Source organism: Bubalus bubalis, chromosome 1, assembly GCF_019923935.1.
Source record: "Bubalus bubalis isolate 160015118507 breed Murrah chromosome 1, NDDB_SH_1, whole genome shotgun sequence".
In the NCBI taxonomy this organism is placed as follows: domain Eukaryota; kingdom Metazoa; phylum Chordata; class Mammalia; order Artiodactyla; family Bovidae; genus Bubalus; species Bubalus bubalis.
Genome location: NC_059157.1, coordinates 11307635 through 11320676, shown reverse-complemented (window position 1 = coordinate 11320676; position 13042 = coordinate 11307635). Strand labels below are relative to the sequence as shown.

The 13042-nt window shown below is 37.8% G+C and overlaps 1 protein-coding gene across 1 annotated transcript in view; it reads left to right on the top strand.

Moving 5' to 3' along the window:
- Nucleotides 1–13042, top strand: part of ADAM32 (ADAM metallopeptidase domain 32) — a 176570-nt gene that overhangs the window by 14498 nt on the left and 149030 nt on the right. Inside the window, exons 3-4 of the mRNA XM_025278234.3 lie at nucleotides 1962–2023; nucleotides 8066–8141. Coding sequence (XP_025134019.3) covers nucleotides 1962–2023; nucleotides 8066–8141 — 138 coding nt within the window. The remainder of the gene's footprint in view (nucleotides 1–1961; nucleotides 2024–8065; nucleotides 8142–13042) is intronic.

Below are 13042 nucleotides of genomic sequence, written 5' to 3'. Positions count from 1 at the left end.
ACGTATCTCTTTCAATTCTGGTTTCCTTGGTGTGTATGCCCAGCAGTGGGATTGTTGGGTCATAAGGCAGTTCTATTTCCAGTTTTTAAAGGAATGTCCACACTGTTCTCCATAGTGGCTGTACTAGTTTGCATTCCTACCAACAGTGTAAGAGGGTTCCCTTTTCCTGATACCCTCTGCATCATTTATTGTTTATAGACTTTTGGATAGCAGCCATTCTGACTGGTGTGAGATGGTACTTCATTGTGGTTTTGATTTGCATTTCTCTGATAATGAGTGATGTTGGGCATCTTTTCATGTGTTTGTTAGCCATCTGTATGTCTTCTTTGGAGAAATGTCTATTTAGTTTTTTGGCCCATTTTTTGATTGGGTCGTTTATTTTTCTGGAATTGAGCTGTAGGAGTTGCTTGTATATTTTTGAGATTAGTTGTTTGTCAGTTGCTTCATTTGCTATTATTTTCTCCCATTCTGAAGGCTGTCTTTTCACCTTGCTTAGAGTTTCCTTTGTTGTGCAGAAGCTTTTAAGTTTAATTAGGTCCCATTTGTTTAGTTTTGCTTTTATTTCCATTACTCTGAGAGGTGGGTCATAGAGGATCCTGCTGGGATTTATGTCAGAAAGTGTTTTGCCTATATTCTCCTCTAGGAGTTTTATAGTTTCTGGTCTTATGTTTAGCTCTTTAATCCATTTTGACTTTATTTTTGTGTATGGTGTTAGAAAGTGTTCTAGTTTCATTCTTTTACAAGTGGTTGACCAGTTTTCCAAGCACCACTTGTTAAAGAGATTGTTTTTTCTCCATTGTATATTCTTGCCTCCTTTGTCAAAGACAAGGTGTCCATAGGTGTGTGGATTTATCTCTGGGCTTTCTATTTTGTTCCATTGATCTATATTTCTGTCTTTGTGCCAGTACCATGCTGTCTTGATGACTGCAGCTTTGTAGTATAGCCTGAAGTCAGGCAGGTTGATTCCTCCAGGACTAAAATTTTAAAGTTAGGACATGCTGCTACTTCAGTATCAGGATCTTATGTTTGGTATTTCTGCCTTTTATCTGACATATACATGTTTTGCTTCTTTCTGGTCTTACTTAAAAAAAAAAAAACCTTGAAAAATTTTGGCATGATATTGGAGTTACAAAAATTGCAAAGATGCTACCTTGAATTCCCATATAAGTTCATTCAGTTTCTCCTAAAATTAATGTCTTATATAACCATTTTCGACCATTTACTAGACCTTTTTAACAACTTGCCTTTTTATTATTTTTTTAAAGATTTGTATTGTTTCCTGGTTGTTTGTTATTTTCACTGATCCTATGTTCTGGTATTTATGTCTTTTTAGTTTTTACTGAATTTTCTTTTTAATGATATTATAATTCTTGCTTTTCACATGTTCTCTTTTTGAAAGATAAAGTCTCATCTCTTAGATTCACTGACTAACTGATATTGCAACTCACTACCATGTTTTAACTTGAGAATAGTAGAGTTCGAGTAAAAATCTATGCCAAATTTTAAGAATCTTCTGCTTAAAATATAGGAAATAGGGCATACATTTCAGGAAAATGGTTAAAATAAATGACTTTTGTGCTTAGTAGAGTAAGTTAAGCTTCACTGAAATAGAGTACCTTAATATCCCAGTGATGCAATTGAATAGATGTTATGACATGGCACGTAGTCTCTTCTTTTATTTATTTATTTATTTTTAGTCTCTTCTTTTAAAAGAGTTTAAAATTCAGTTACAAATAGGTTTCTAGTGCTTTATGACTCCTTATATTGAACTAATTTTGTGGAAATAGTAAGAATAGATTATATAATAAATGTTAAAAATTTTAATATATTATTGCAGATTTTAAATCACACATAGTCTGAGACTTTTAAAGCATTATTTGGAAGGATTAGTCAAAATAAAATTGTTGTTTTACCTCTTCTGTTACATTTGTCTTTACTCTCAGTTTTTCTGGATTCTCTAGGAACAGGTATCCTATAGTATTTCAATAGATGAGAAACCATATACTGTGCACCTTAAGCAAAGGTAACTTTTTATTTTTAGACTTAATTTTACTTATATGAATTCATTTGCTTATGATAAAAATAGAATATTAAAAGTCATGTAGTTATTAAACTGTTTAGTTGTCTCAGATGAACAAATGCTTCCTGTGAATTAATTTTTTGGTCCTAATGCCTCAAGTAGTCTTTAGTGAATAGGGAAGCTAAGAACGGGAAGAATAAGGATTCATCTGAAGATTAATCGGTATGATCTTAAGTTAGGAGAGCCAGCAGGATCTATATAATCAGGGTAGGATGTAATAAGAAAGAAGTAAGTCTGTAACTGTATCAGTTAGGGTTTGATCAGGGAGGCAGGTTCACCACCAAGAATATGAAATAAGGGATTTAGTATAGAAATTAGATCATACAGTACTGTGGGAGCTGGTGAATAGTTTATGGAAAAAAGTAATAGCTACATACCATCCCTAAGAGTATTGTGAAAATAATTTAAATAACTTTATATAGGGTTTAATTATTTGATGGAAAACCAGTTGAGAAATGCTGGCTTGGAAGCAATTTGTAACTTTCAAGAGGTTGATTTCAGTTAAATTTTGGGTGTAGAACTAGATTATGTGGTATTAAGGAGAGCTGAATTGTGAGAAACTGAACGTTTTAAGTGAAAATGGCTTTTCCAGAAATGTTTGGCAGAGAAAAAAGAAAAGAAAAAATGAAATGTTTTGGCTGGCAGGAAGTTTCTTAAAGAGAGAAATATAAACAATGATTCATTGTGTTATTAGATGCCAAAAAATGGCATTGAGTAAAAGAGTTAACCTACTCCTTTAGACAGAAGGGAAGAATAGTAAATGACAACTCTAAGAGCTTTTCAAGTGCATAAGAGAGAATGCATATTGCATTTGAATATATTATCAGAACTGTAAGCAGTAGTAAGAAATAAAGGAATTGGGGCCTGGGAGATGGATTGAGCATGTATATACTCTATTTTTGGAAATTACCTATATAATGATTAGGATGGTATGACAATTATGAAGCTATTGCAAAAGTTATATGAGATATAATAAGCATAATTTTGAACGTGTAAGAGGTTTTTTTTTTGAAATGTAACTGAGGTGGCAGAAAAAAATTAGATATTGGACACAATGGTAGAGATTTGATTGGAGCAGTGAAGGAATAGGACAAGTCTGTGTCAGAGGATATCCATAAGTGTCCAGTGGCAGTAAGGCTGATTGATTGATTGGTTGAAGTACAGTTGTCTTACAGTATTTTATTAGTTTCAGGTGTACAATGTAGTGACTATATATTTTTATAGATTACAAACTATATATAGTATTATAACTGGTAGTTCATATCTCTTAATCCCCTTCACTTTTATGTTAAAGGCCATTTTTATAAACCCACAGCTAACATCATACTCAATGATGAAAAGCTAAAAGCTTTTTTCTCTAAGACTACAAGTAAGACAAAAATGCCTGCTCTCACCACTTTTATTCATCATAGTACTGGAAGTCCTAACCATAGCAATTAAAAAGAAATAATTTTCTGAAGGAAATCAACCCTGAGTATTCATTGGAAAGACTGATACTGAAGTTGAAGCTCCAGTACTTTAGCCACCTAATGCAAAAAGCCAACTCATTGGAAAAGACCCTGATGCTGGGAAAGATTGAGGGCAGGAGGAGAAGGTGGTGACAGAAGATGAAATGGTTGGGTGGCATCACCAACTCAATGGACATGAGCCTGAGCAAACTCCAGGAGATAGTGAAAGGCAGAGAAGTCTGGCATGCTGCAGTCCATGGGGATGGAAAAAGTCGCACATGACTTAGTAACTGAACAACAACAATGTACATCCAGATTGGAAGGGAAGAACTATAATAGTCACTATTTTCAAATGGCATGATACCACAGAAAACCCTAGATATGCCACCAAAAAACTATTAGAACTAATAAATGAATTCAGTAAAACTACAGGGTACAAAATTAATGTATAGATCTATTGTATTGCTATGCACTGGAATGCAAAAGTAGGAAGTCAAGAAACACCTGGAGTAACAGGCAAATTTGGCCTTGGAATACGGAATGAAGCAGGGCAAAGGCGAATAGAGTTTTGTCAAGAGAACACACTGGTCATAGCAAACACCCTCTTCCAACAACACAAGAGAAGACTCTACCCATGGATGTCACCAGATGGTCAACACCGAAATCAGATTGATTACATTCTTTGCAGCCAAAGATGGAGAAACTCTATACAGTCAGCAAAAACAAGACTGGGAGCTGACTGTGGCTCACATCATGAACTCCTTATTGCCAAATTCAGACTTAAATTGAAGAAAGTAGGGAAAACCACTAGATAATTCAGGTATGACCTAACAGTGGAAGTGAGAAATAGATTTAAGGGACTAGATCTGATAGATAGAGTGCCTGATGAACTATGGACAGAAGTTCATGACATTGTACAGGAGACAGGGATCAAGACCATCCCCATGGAAAAGAAAAGCAAAAAAGCAAAATTGCTGTCTGGGGAGGCCTTACAAATAGCTGTGAAAAGAAGAGATGCAAAAAGCAAAGGAGAAAAGGAAAGATATAAGCATCTGAATGAAAAGTTCCAAAGAATAGCAAGGAGAGATAAGAAAGCCTTCCTCAGCGATCAATGCAAAGAAATAGAGGAAACAACAGAATAGGAAAGACTAGAGATCTCTTCCAGAGAAGGCAATGGCACCCCACTCCAGTACTCAAGTTTTCCAGTGCCTGGAAAATCCCATGGATGGAGGAGCCTGGTAGGCTGCAGTCCATGAGGTTGCTAAGAGTCGGACACGACCGAGCGACTTCACTTTCACTTTTCACTTTCATGCATTGGAGAAGGAAATGGCAACCCACTCCAGGCTGCCGTCTGTGGGGTCGCACAGAGTCGGACACGACTGAAGTGACTTAGCAGGAGCAGCAGCAGAGATCTCTTCAAGAAAATTAGCGATACCAAGGGAACATTTCATGCAAAGATGGGCTCGATAAAGGACAGAAATGGTATGGACCTAACAGAAGCAGAAGATATTAAGAACAGGTGGCAAGAATACACAGAAGAACTGTACAAAAAAGATCTTTATGACCCAGAGAATCACAATGGTGTGATCACTCATCTAGAGCCAGACATCCTGGAATGTGATGTCAAGTGGGCCTTAGAAAGCATCACTACGAACAAAGCTAGTGGAGGTGATGGAATTCCAGTGGAGCTATTCCAAATCCTGAAAGATGATGCTGTGAAAGTGCTGCACTCAATATGCCAGCAAATTTGGAAAACTCAGCAGTGGCCACAGGCCTGGAAAAGGTCAGTTTTCATTCCAATCCCAAAGAAAGGCAATGCCAAAGAATGCTCAAACTACCACACACTTGCACTCATCTCACACGCTAGTAAAGTAATGCTCAAAATTCTCCAAGCCAGTCTTCAGCAATATGTGAACCGTGAACTTCCTGATGTTCAAGCTGGTTTTAGAAAAGGCAGAGGAACCAGAGACCAAATTGCCAACATCCGTTGGATCATCGAAAAAGCAAGAGAGTTCCAGAAAAACATGTATTTCTGCTTTATTGACTATGCCAAAGCCTTTGACTGTGTGGATCACAAGAAACTGTGGAAAATTCTGAAAGAGATGGGAATACCAGACCACCTGACCTGCCTCTTGAGAAACCTGAATGCAGGTCAGGAAGCAACAATTAGAACTGGACATGGAACAACAGACTGGTTCCAAATAGGAAAAGGAGTATGTCAAGGCTGTATATTGTCACCCTGCTTATTTAACTTCTATGCAGAGTACATCATGAGAAACGCTGGACTGGAAGAAGCCCAAGCTGGAATCAAGATTGCTGGGAGAAAGATCAATAACGTCAGATATGCAGATTATGCCACCCTTAAGGCAGAAAGTGAAGAGGAACTAAAAAGCCTCTTGTTGAAAGTGAAAGTGGAGAGTGAACAAGTTGGCTTAAAGCTCAACATTCAGAAAGCGAAGATCATGGCATCCGGTCCCATCACTTCATGGGAAATAGATGGGGAAACAGTGGAAACAGTGTCAGACTTTATTTTTTTGGGCTCCAAAATCACTGCAGATGGTGACTGCAGCCATGAAATTAAAAGACGCTTCCTCCTTGGAGGGAAAGTTATGACCAACCTAGATAGCATATTCAAAAGCAGAGACATTACTTTGCCATCAAAGGTCCATCTAGTCAAGGCTATGGTTTTTCCTGTGGTCATGTATGGATGTGAGAGTTGGACGATGAAGAAAGCTGATCGTGAAGAATTGATGCTTTTGAGCTTTGGTGTTGGAGAAGACTCTTGAGAGTCCCTTGGACTGCAAGGAGATCCACCCAATCCATTCTAAAGGAGATCAGTCCTGGGTGTTCACTGGAAGGACGGATGCTGAAGCTGAAACTCCAGTACTTTGGCCACCTGATGCCAAGAGTTGACTCATTGGAAAAGACTCTGATGCTGGGAGGGATTGGGGGCAGGAAGAGAAGGGGACGACAGAGGATGAGATGGCTGAATGGCATCACTGACTCGATGGATGTGAGTTTGAGTGAACTCCAGGAGTTGGTGATGGACAGGGGGCCTGGCGTGCTGCAATTCACGGAGTCGGAAAGAGTCGGACATGACTGAGCGACTGAACTGAACTGAACTGATGCACTAATAATGAAATATCAGAAAAATAAATTAAAAAAATCCCAGTTACAATTGCAGCAGAAAGAAAAAAATACCTGGGAATAAATTTAATGAAGGGAGGTGAAAGACCTGTACTCTGAAAACTCTAAGACATTGATAAAGAAATATAAGAAAATGCAAGTAAATGGAAATGTATACCATGCTTACACATTGGAAGACTTAATATTGATAAAAGTCTATTGTACTAACCAAGGCAGTCTACTGCTTCAGCTCAATTCTATCAAAATACTCATGCATTTTTCAGGAAGTAGAATAGATAATCCTAAAATTTGTATGAAATACAGAAGATCTTGAATAGCCAGTTATATTTATTTTAGGTCATGGGAGAGAAGTGTAGGTTTCAGAGCCATCTTTTTTTAATATATATTAAGTATAAATGAGGCACCAGAAATGAAGAAGATGAAGAGGTGGGAGTAAATATTAATGAGAGGGAAAAACAACCAGAAAATGAATGCCAGGGAAACATTTAAGTGAAGAAGGATCCAGATGAAGGGACTTACACAAGGAGACAAGGTGATATGAGGGAAAAATCAGGGGTAAATGGTATGATTGAAGTTGAAGAGCAGATGGTTTAAAGAAGGGGAGTATGGTCAGTAGTGTGAAGTCCATCAGATAGTTTTATTTGACTCAAACTGCTTTTTCTTTTTGGATTTGACAATGAGGGGGTCATTATGTGGCATCAGTTTTAATGGCAGATTCTCAGCAGAAGCTACTCTGGGTGGTCTAGTTACATTACATTGGATTGAGAAGTGAGTGCCAGATGAGGAAACATAAGTAAAATAGCATGATGGGGACAAGGAATGATACCAGAGAAGGCTGAACTATGACTGTTACAGAATGCTCTTCTACTTCATTATAGTAAGATATATTCATGATAGTAAAATTGAGAAAGAATGAAAGAATAAAAAACTCTTATAATCCTACACCCATTTCATATCTTTGTAAAATTTAAAATGCTTTTCTTTTGTCTTATAGTTTGTTTTCCTTATTTTTTAAAGGAGTATAATAAGATGGGAAATATTATTTTGAGTAAATGCATATTACTTTAAACAAAAATTACACACAGGTCAAAAGAAAATACTACCTTTGTCAGGGATTGGCAGTCTTTTTCTCTAAAGACCTAGATAGTAAATATTTTAGGGTTTGAAGAGCATAATAGCTCTGTCAAAATGACTCATCTTTGCTGTTGTATCATGAAAGCTGCCATGAACTCTATGTAAGTGAACGGGTATAGCTATATGCAAATAAATTTTATTTACAAACACAGAGTTAGGTCAGATTTGGCTTTGAGGGTGCTAAGTTTGCTGACTGCTGCTTTATATTTTTTCAAAAAGAATAACTTAAAATTCTCTCACTCTTTTTTATATCCAGATTTTTTTTAGCAAATAATTTCATGGTTTATATGTATAATCAAGGATCTGTGAATTCTCAATCTTCAAATATTCAGGTAAGATTTAAATTTTATGTTTTAAAGATTTTTAAAAACCTTTTTTATACTGGATACTTTGCTAATATAGAAGATCTTATTCACAGAGGATATACGTAAAGTGACCTATGTATGCCTCATTTCACCCATTGTTAGGGTTTCTTGAAGTCTTGATAAATTAAAGATGAACTAGACTGACTTAGATAATCACGATGGTGTGATCACTCATCTAGAGCCAGACATCCTGGAATGTGATGTCAAGTGGGCCTTAGAAAGCATCACTACGAACAAAGCTAGTGGAGGTGATGGAATTCCAGTTGAGCTATTTCAAATCCTGAAAGATGATGCTGTGAAAGTGCTGCACTCAATATGCCAGCAAATTTGGAAAACTCAGCAGTGGCCACAGGCCTGGAAAAGGTCAGTTTTCATTCCAATCCCAAAGAAAGGCAATGCCAAAGAATGCTCAAACTACCACACAATTGCACTCATCTCACACGCTAGTAAAGTAATGCTCAAAATTCTCCAAGCCAGGCTTCAGCAGTATGTGAACCGTGAACTTCCTGATGTTCAAGCTGGTTTTAGAAAAGGCAGAGGAACCAGAGACCAAATTGCCAACATCCGCTGGATCATCAAAAAGCAAGAGAGTTCCAGAAAAACATGTATTTCTGCTTTATTGACTATGCCAAAGCCTTTGACTGTGTGGATCACAAGAAACTGTGGAAAATTCTGAAAGAGATGGGAATACCAGACCACCTGACCTGCCTCTTGAGAAACCTGTATGCAGGTCAGGAAGCAACAGTTAGAACTGGACATGGAACAACAGACTGGTTCCAAATAGGAAAAGGAGTATGTCAAGGCTGTATATTGTCGCCCTGCTTATTTAACTTCTATGCAGAGTACATCATGAGAAACGCTGGACTGGAAGAAACACAAGCTGGAATCAAGATTGCCGGGAGAAATATCAATAACCTCAGATATGCAAATGACACCACCCTTATGGCAGAAAGTGAAGAGGAACTCAAAAGCCTCTTGATGAAAGTGAAAATGAAGAGTGAAAAAGTTGGCTTAAAGCTCAACATTCAGAAAGCGAAGATCATGGCATCCGGTCCCATCACTTCATGGGAAATAGATGGGGAAACAGTGTCAGACTTTATTTTTTTGGGCTCCAAAATCACTGTAGATGGTGACTGCAGCCATGAAATTAAAAGACGCTTACTCCTTGGAAGAAAAGTTATGACCAACCTAGATAGCATATTCAAAAGCAGAGACATTACTTTGCCAACAAAGGTCCATCTAGTCAAGGCTATGATTTTTCCTGTGGTCATGTATGGATGTGAGAGTTGGACTGTGAAGAAGGCTGAGCGCTGAAGAATTGATGCTTTTGATCTGTGGTGTTGGAGAAGGCTCTTGAGAGTCCCTTGGACTGCAAGGAGATCCAACCAGTCCATTCTGAAGGAGATCAGCCCTGGGATTTCTTTCGAAGGAATGATGCTAAAGCTGAAACTCCAGTACTTCGGCCACCTGATGTGAAGAGTTGACTCATTGGAAAAGACTGATGCTGGGAGGGATTGGGGGCAGGAGGAGAAGGGGACGACAGAGGATGAGATGGTTGAATGGCATCACTGACTCGATGGATGTGAGTCTGAGTGAACTCTGGGAGTTGGTGATGGACAGGGAGGCCTGGCGTGCTGCGATTCATGGGGTCTCGAAGAGTCAGACATGACTGAGCGACTGAACTGAACTGAGACTGACTTAGTATATTCTACTCTGCAGCACAATTTAATTAGTTTATATTTTGTTGAATAAATGAATAGAAATTAAATAATAGTAAAAACAAGCACAAATATTATTGAATGCAAAATCATAGACTGAAATCTTTTCTTTTGTTTTACCCCCATTGGAGAAGGCAATGGCACCCCACTCCAGTACTCTTGCCTGGGAAATGGACGGAGGAGCCTGGTAGGCTGTGGTCCATGGGGTTGCTGAGAGTCAGATATGACTGAGTGACTTCACTTTCACTTTCCACTTTCATGTATTGGAGAAGGAAATGACATCCCACTCCAGTGTTCTTGCCTGGAGAATCCCCGGGACAGAGGAGCCTAGTGGGCTGCCATCTATGGGGTCGCACAGAGTTGGACACGACTGATGTGACTTAGCAGTAGCAGCATCCATCAATGAATCCTATTGATTCTACTTTTCAAATTATGTACTTAGAACCTACCTTCTTCCTCTGTCTCTGTCTGCTGATATACCACTGTTTTTCAAGTAAAGATCATCTAGTTTGGGTTATTGTGATAACTTCCTGAATAATCTCCCTGCTTCCACACTTTGCTCATTCCCTGGGTCAGGTCTCAACGTGACAACCAGATGAATCCTATTAATAAAACCTGAGCGAGTGAGTGAGTGAAGTTGCTCAGTCGTGTCCGACTCTTTGCGACCCCATGGACTGTAGCCTACCAGACTCCTCCGTCCATAGGATTCTCCAGGCAAGAATAGTGGAGTGGGTTGCCATTTCCTTCTCCAGGGGATCTTCCTGACCCAGGGATCAAACCTGGGTCTCCCACATTGAAGGCAGACGCTTTAACCTCTGAGCCACCAGGGAAGCTGGTTGGATCAAAACAAAACAAAACAAAACAAAAAACCAACCTGGTCAGATCTTGTTGCTTCTCTACTCAGAAGCCTTCATGGGATGAGTTATTGTTCACAAAGTGAAAACCAATAAGAGAAAGCCCACATGCAGCTTCAAAGACCCAGCACAGCCAAAAATAAAAATCAATAAATAAAAACCTTTAAATAGGGTAAAATGGTGAAAATCATTTTAGTATCCTGCAGGCTTTACACAGTCTGATCCTCTTTACCTCTGTGACCTCATTTCCTGTTACTCTTTACATTAGTAATTGTGTTCAAGTCACATTGGCTTCCTTGCTGTTCTTTAAACATACCAGACATGTTCTCCTTTCAAGAACTTTTCTCTATTTCCTCTGATCCATATGTTTGCTCTTTCCCAAGATACAATGTTTTACTTGCTCATTTTCTTCAGTTCTTTGCTCAAAACCATCCAATTAGTCCTTGAGTAGTCCAGATTTCAAATTTAAAAAAATGTTTTTTTTTATACTTTTAGCCATGGTGGGTCTTCATTGCTGCAAGTGAGCTTTCTCTAGTTGCAGCTGGCGGGGCTGCTCTCTAGTTGCAGTGGGTAGGCTTCTCATTGTGGTTTTTCTTGTTGCTGAGCTTGGGCTCCAGGGTGCAGGTGCTTCAGTAGTTGTGGCATACGGACCTAGCTGCCTTGCAGCATGTGGAATCTTGCTGGAATCATGTGCACCAGGGATCAAACCTGTATGCCCTGCATTGGCAGGCAGATTTCTTTACTATTGGACCACCAGGGGAGTCCAATTCCTATTTTAAATTGCACTCTTAATCTTCGTACTCTTTTACCTCTCCTGTTTTGTTTTTCTCCATAGTGGTTATCAATATATGATGTATCATATACTTTATTTATTGTTCCCTCAGTGCAATATAATCTTCATTTGACCAGAGCTTTTGGTCTGTTTTATTCATGATGCCTCCCTAGTGCCTAGAAAAATGCCTATCACATAGCATATGATAAAAATTTGTTGAGTATTATTGATATATATTACTTTACTTCTAATTGGAAAGGACCATTAATTTCCTTTTATTGCTCCTTCTTGCTCCCCTTACTTCTAACATAGAAGAGTGCATTAATAAGAAAAATTACATTGATTTATACCAAAATATATAGCACCATGAAATTGTAGAAATTATATAATCTTCCTTTTTTGTTTGTAATGATGTTTGCTATATCTCCATGTTAATTGCACTGTGGTCAGAGACTGAATTTGGTGTGATTTCAGTCCTTTAAAGTTTATTGTTGTGTTTCATGGCTCAAAATATGGTTTCATTTTTGTAAATGTTCTGTGTTCTTTAAAAAGAAAGTGTAATGTTACTCAGCCATAAAAAAGAATGATGTAATGCCATTTGTAGCAACAAAGATGGACCTGGGGATTTATATGTTAAGTGAAAAAAGATGGAGAAAGGCAAATATCATGTGATATTACTTATATGTGAAATCTAAAAAATGATATAAGTGAAATTATTTACAAAATGGAAATAGACTCACAGACATAGAAAAATAAAACTTGTGATTATCAGAAAGGATGGTGGAGGGGGAGATAAATTAGGACTTAGGGATTGATATATACATGTGATTATTTATAAAATAGATAAATGACAAGGATCTACTGTATAGCACAGTATATTCAATGTCTTGTAATAACTTGTAATGGAAAAGGATCTGAAAAAGAGTACATTTATATGTATGTATGTATGTATAACTGAATCACTTTGTTGTACACCTGAAGCTGCTGCTGCTGCTGCTAAGTCGCTTCAGTCATGTCTGACTCTGTGCGACCCCACAGATGGCAGCCCACGAGGCTCCCCCGTCCCTGGGATTCTCCAGGCAAGAACCTGAAGCTACTACTACATTGTAAATTAACTATATACTTCAGTAAAAAGTAGTTAAAAAAGAACTCTGTGCAAGAAAAGTGTATTACATATAGTTTTAAAGTGTAGTATTCTATCTCTATGAGGTTAACGTTCTATTCAAGTCCTCTATAGATTCTGAATGCTAGACTTACCTGTTACTGACAGAAATGTCTGCTTAAAAATCTTTAGTATGATTATGCATTTATTTTCATTATTATTTCATTTTTGACTTTTTATATTTTGAAGCTATGTTATTAAGTGAATACAGATTTGGAATATTTATATCTTCCTGGTGAATTGAAACTCTTATCATTAAGAAACGTCCCTCTTTATCTCTAGTAATGCTTTTTGCCTTAAAGTCTACATTTCCAATATTAGTATTGCTTCAGAGTTATCCTTTTGGTTTGTGTTGGTGTGGT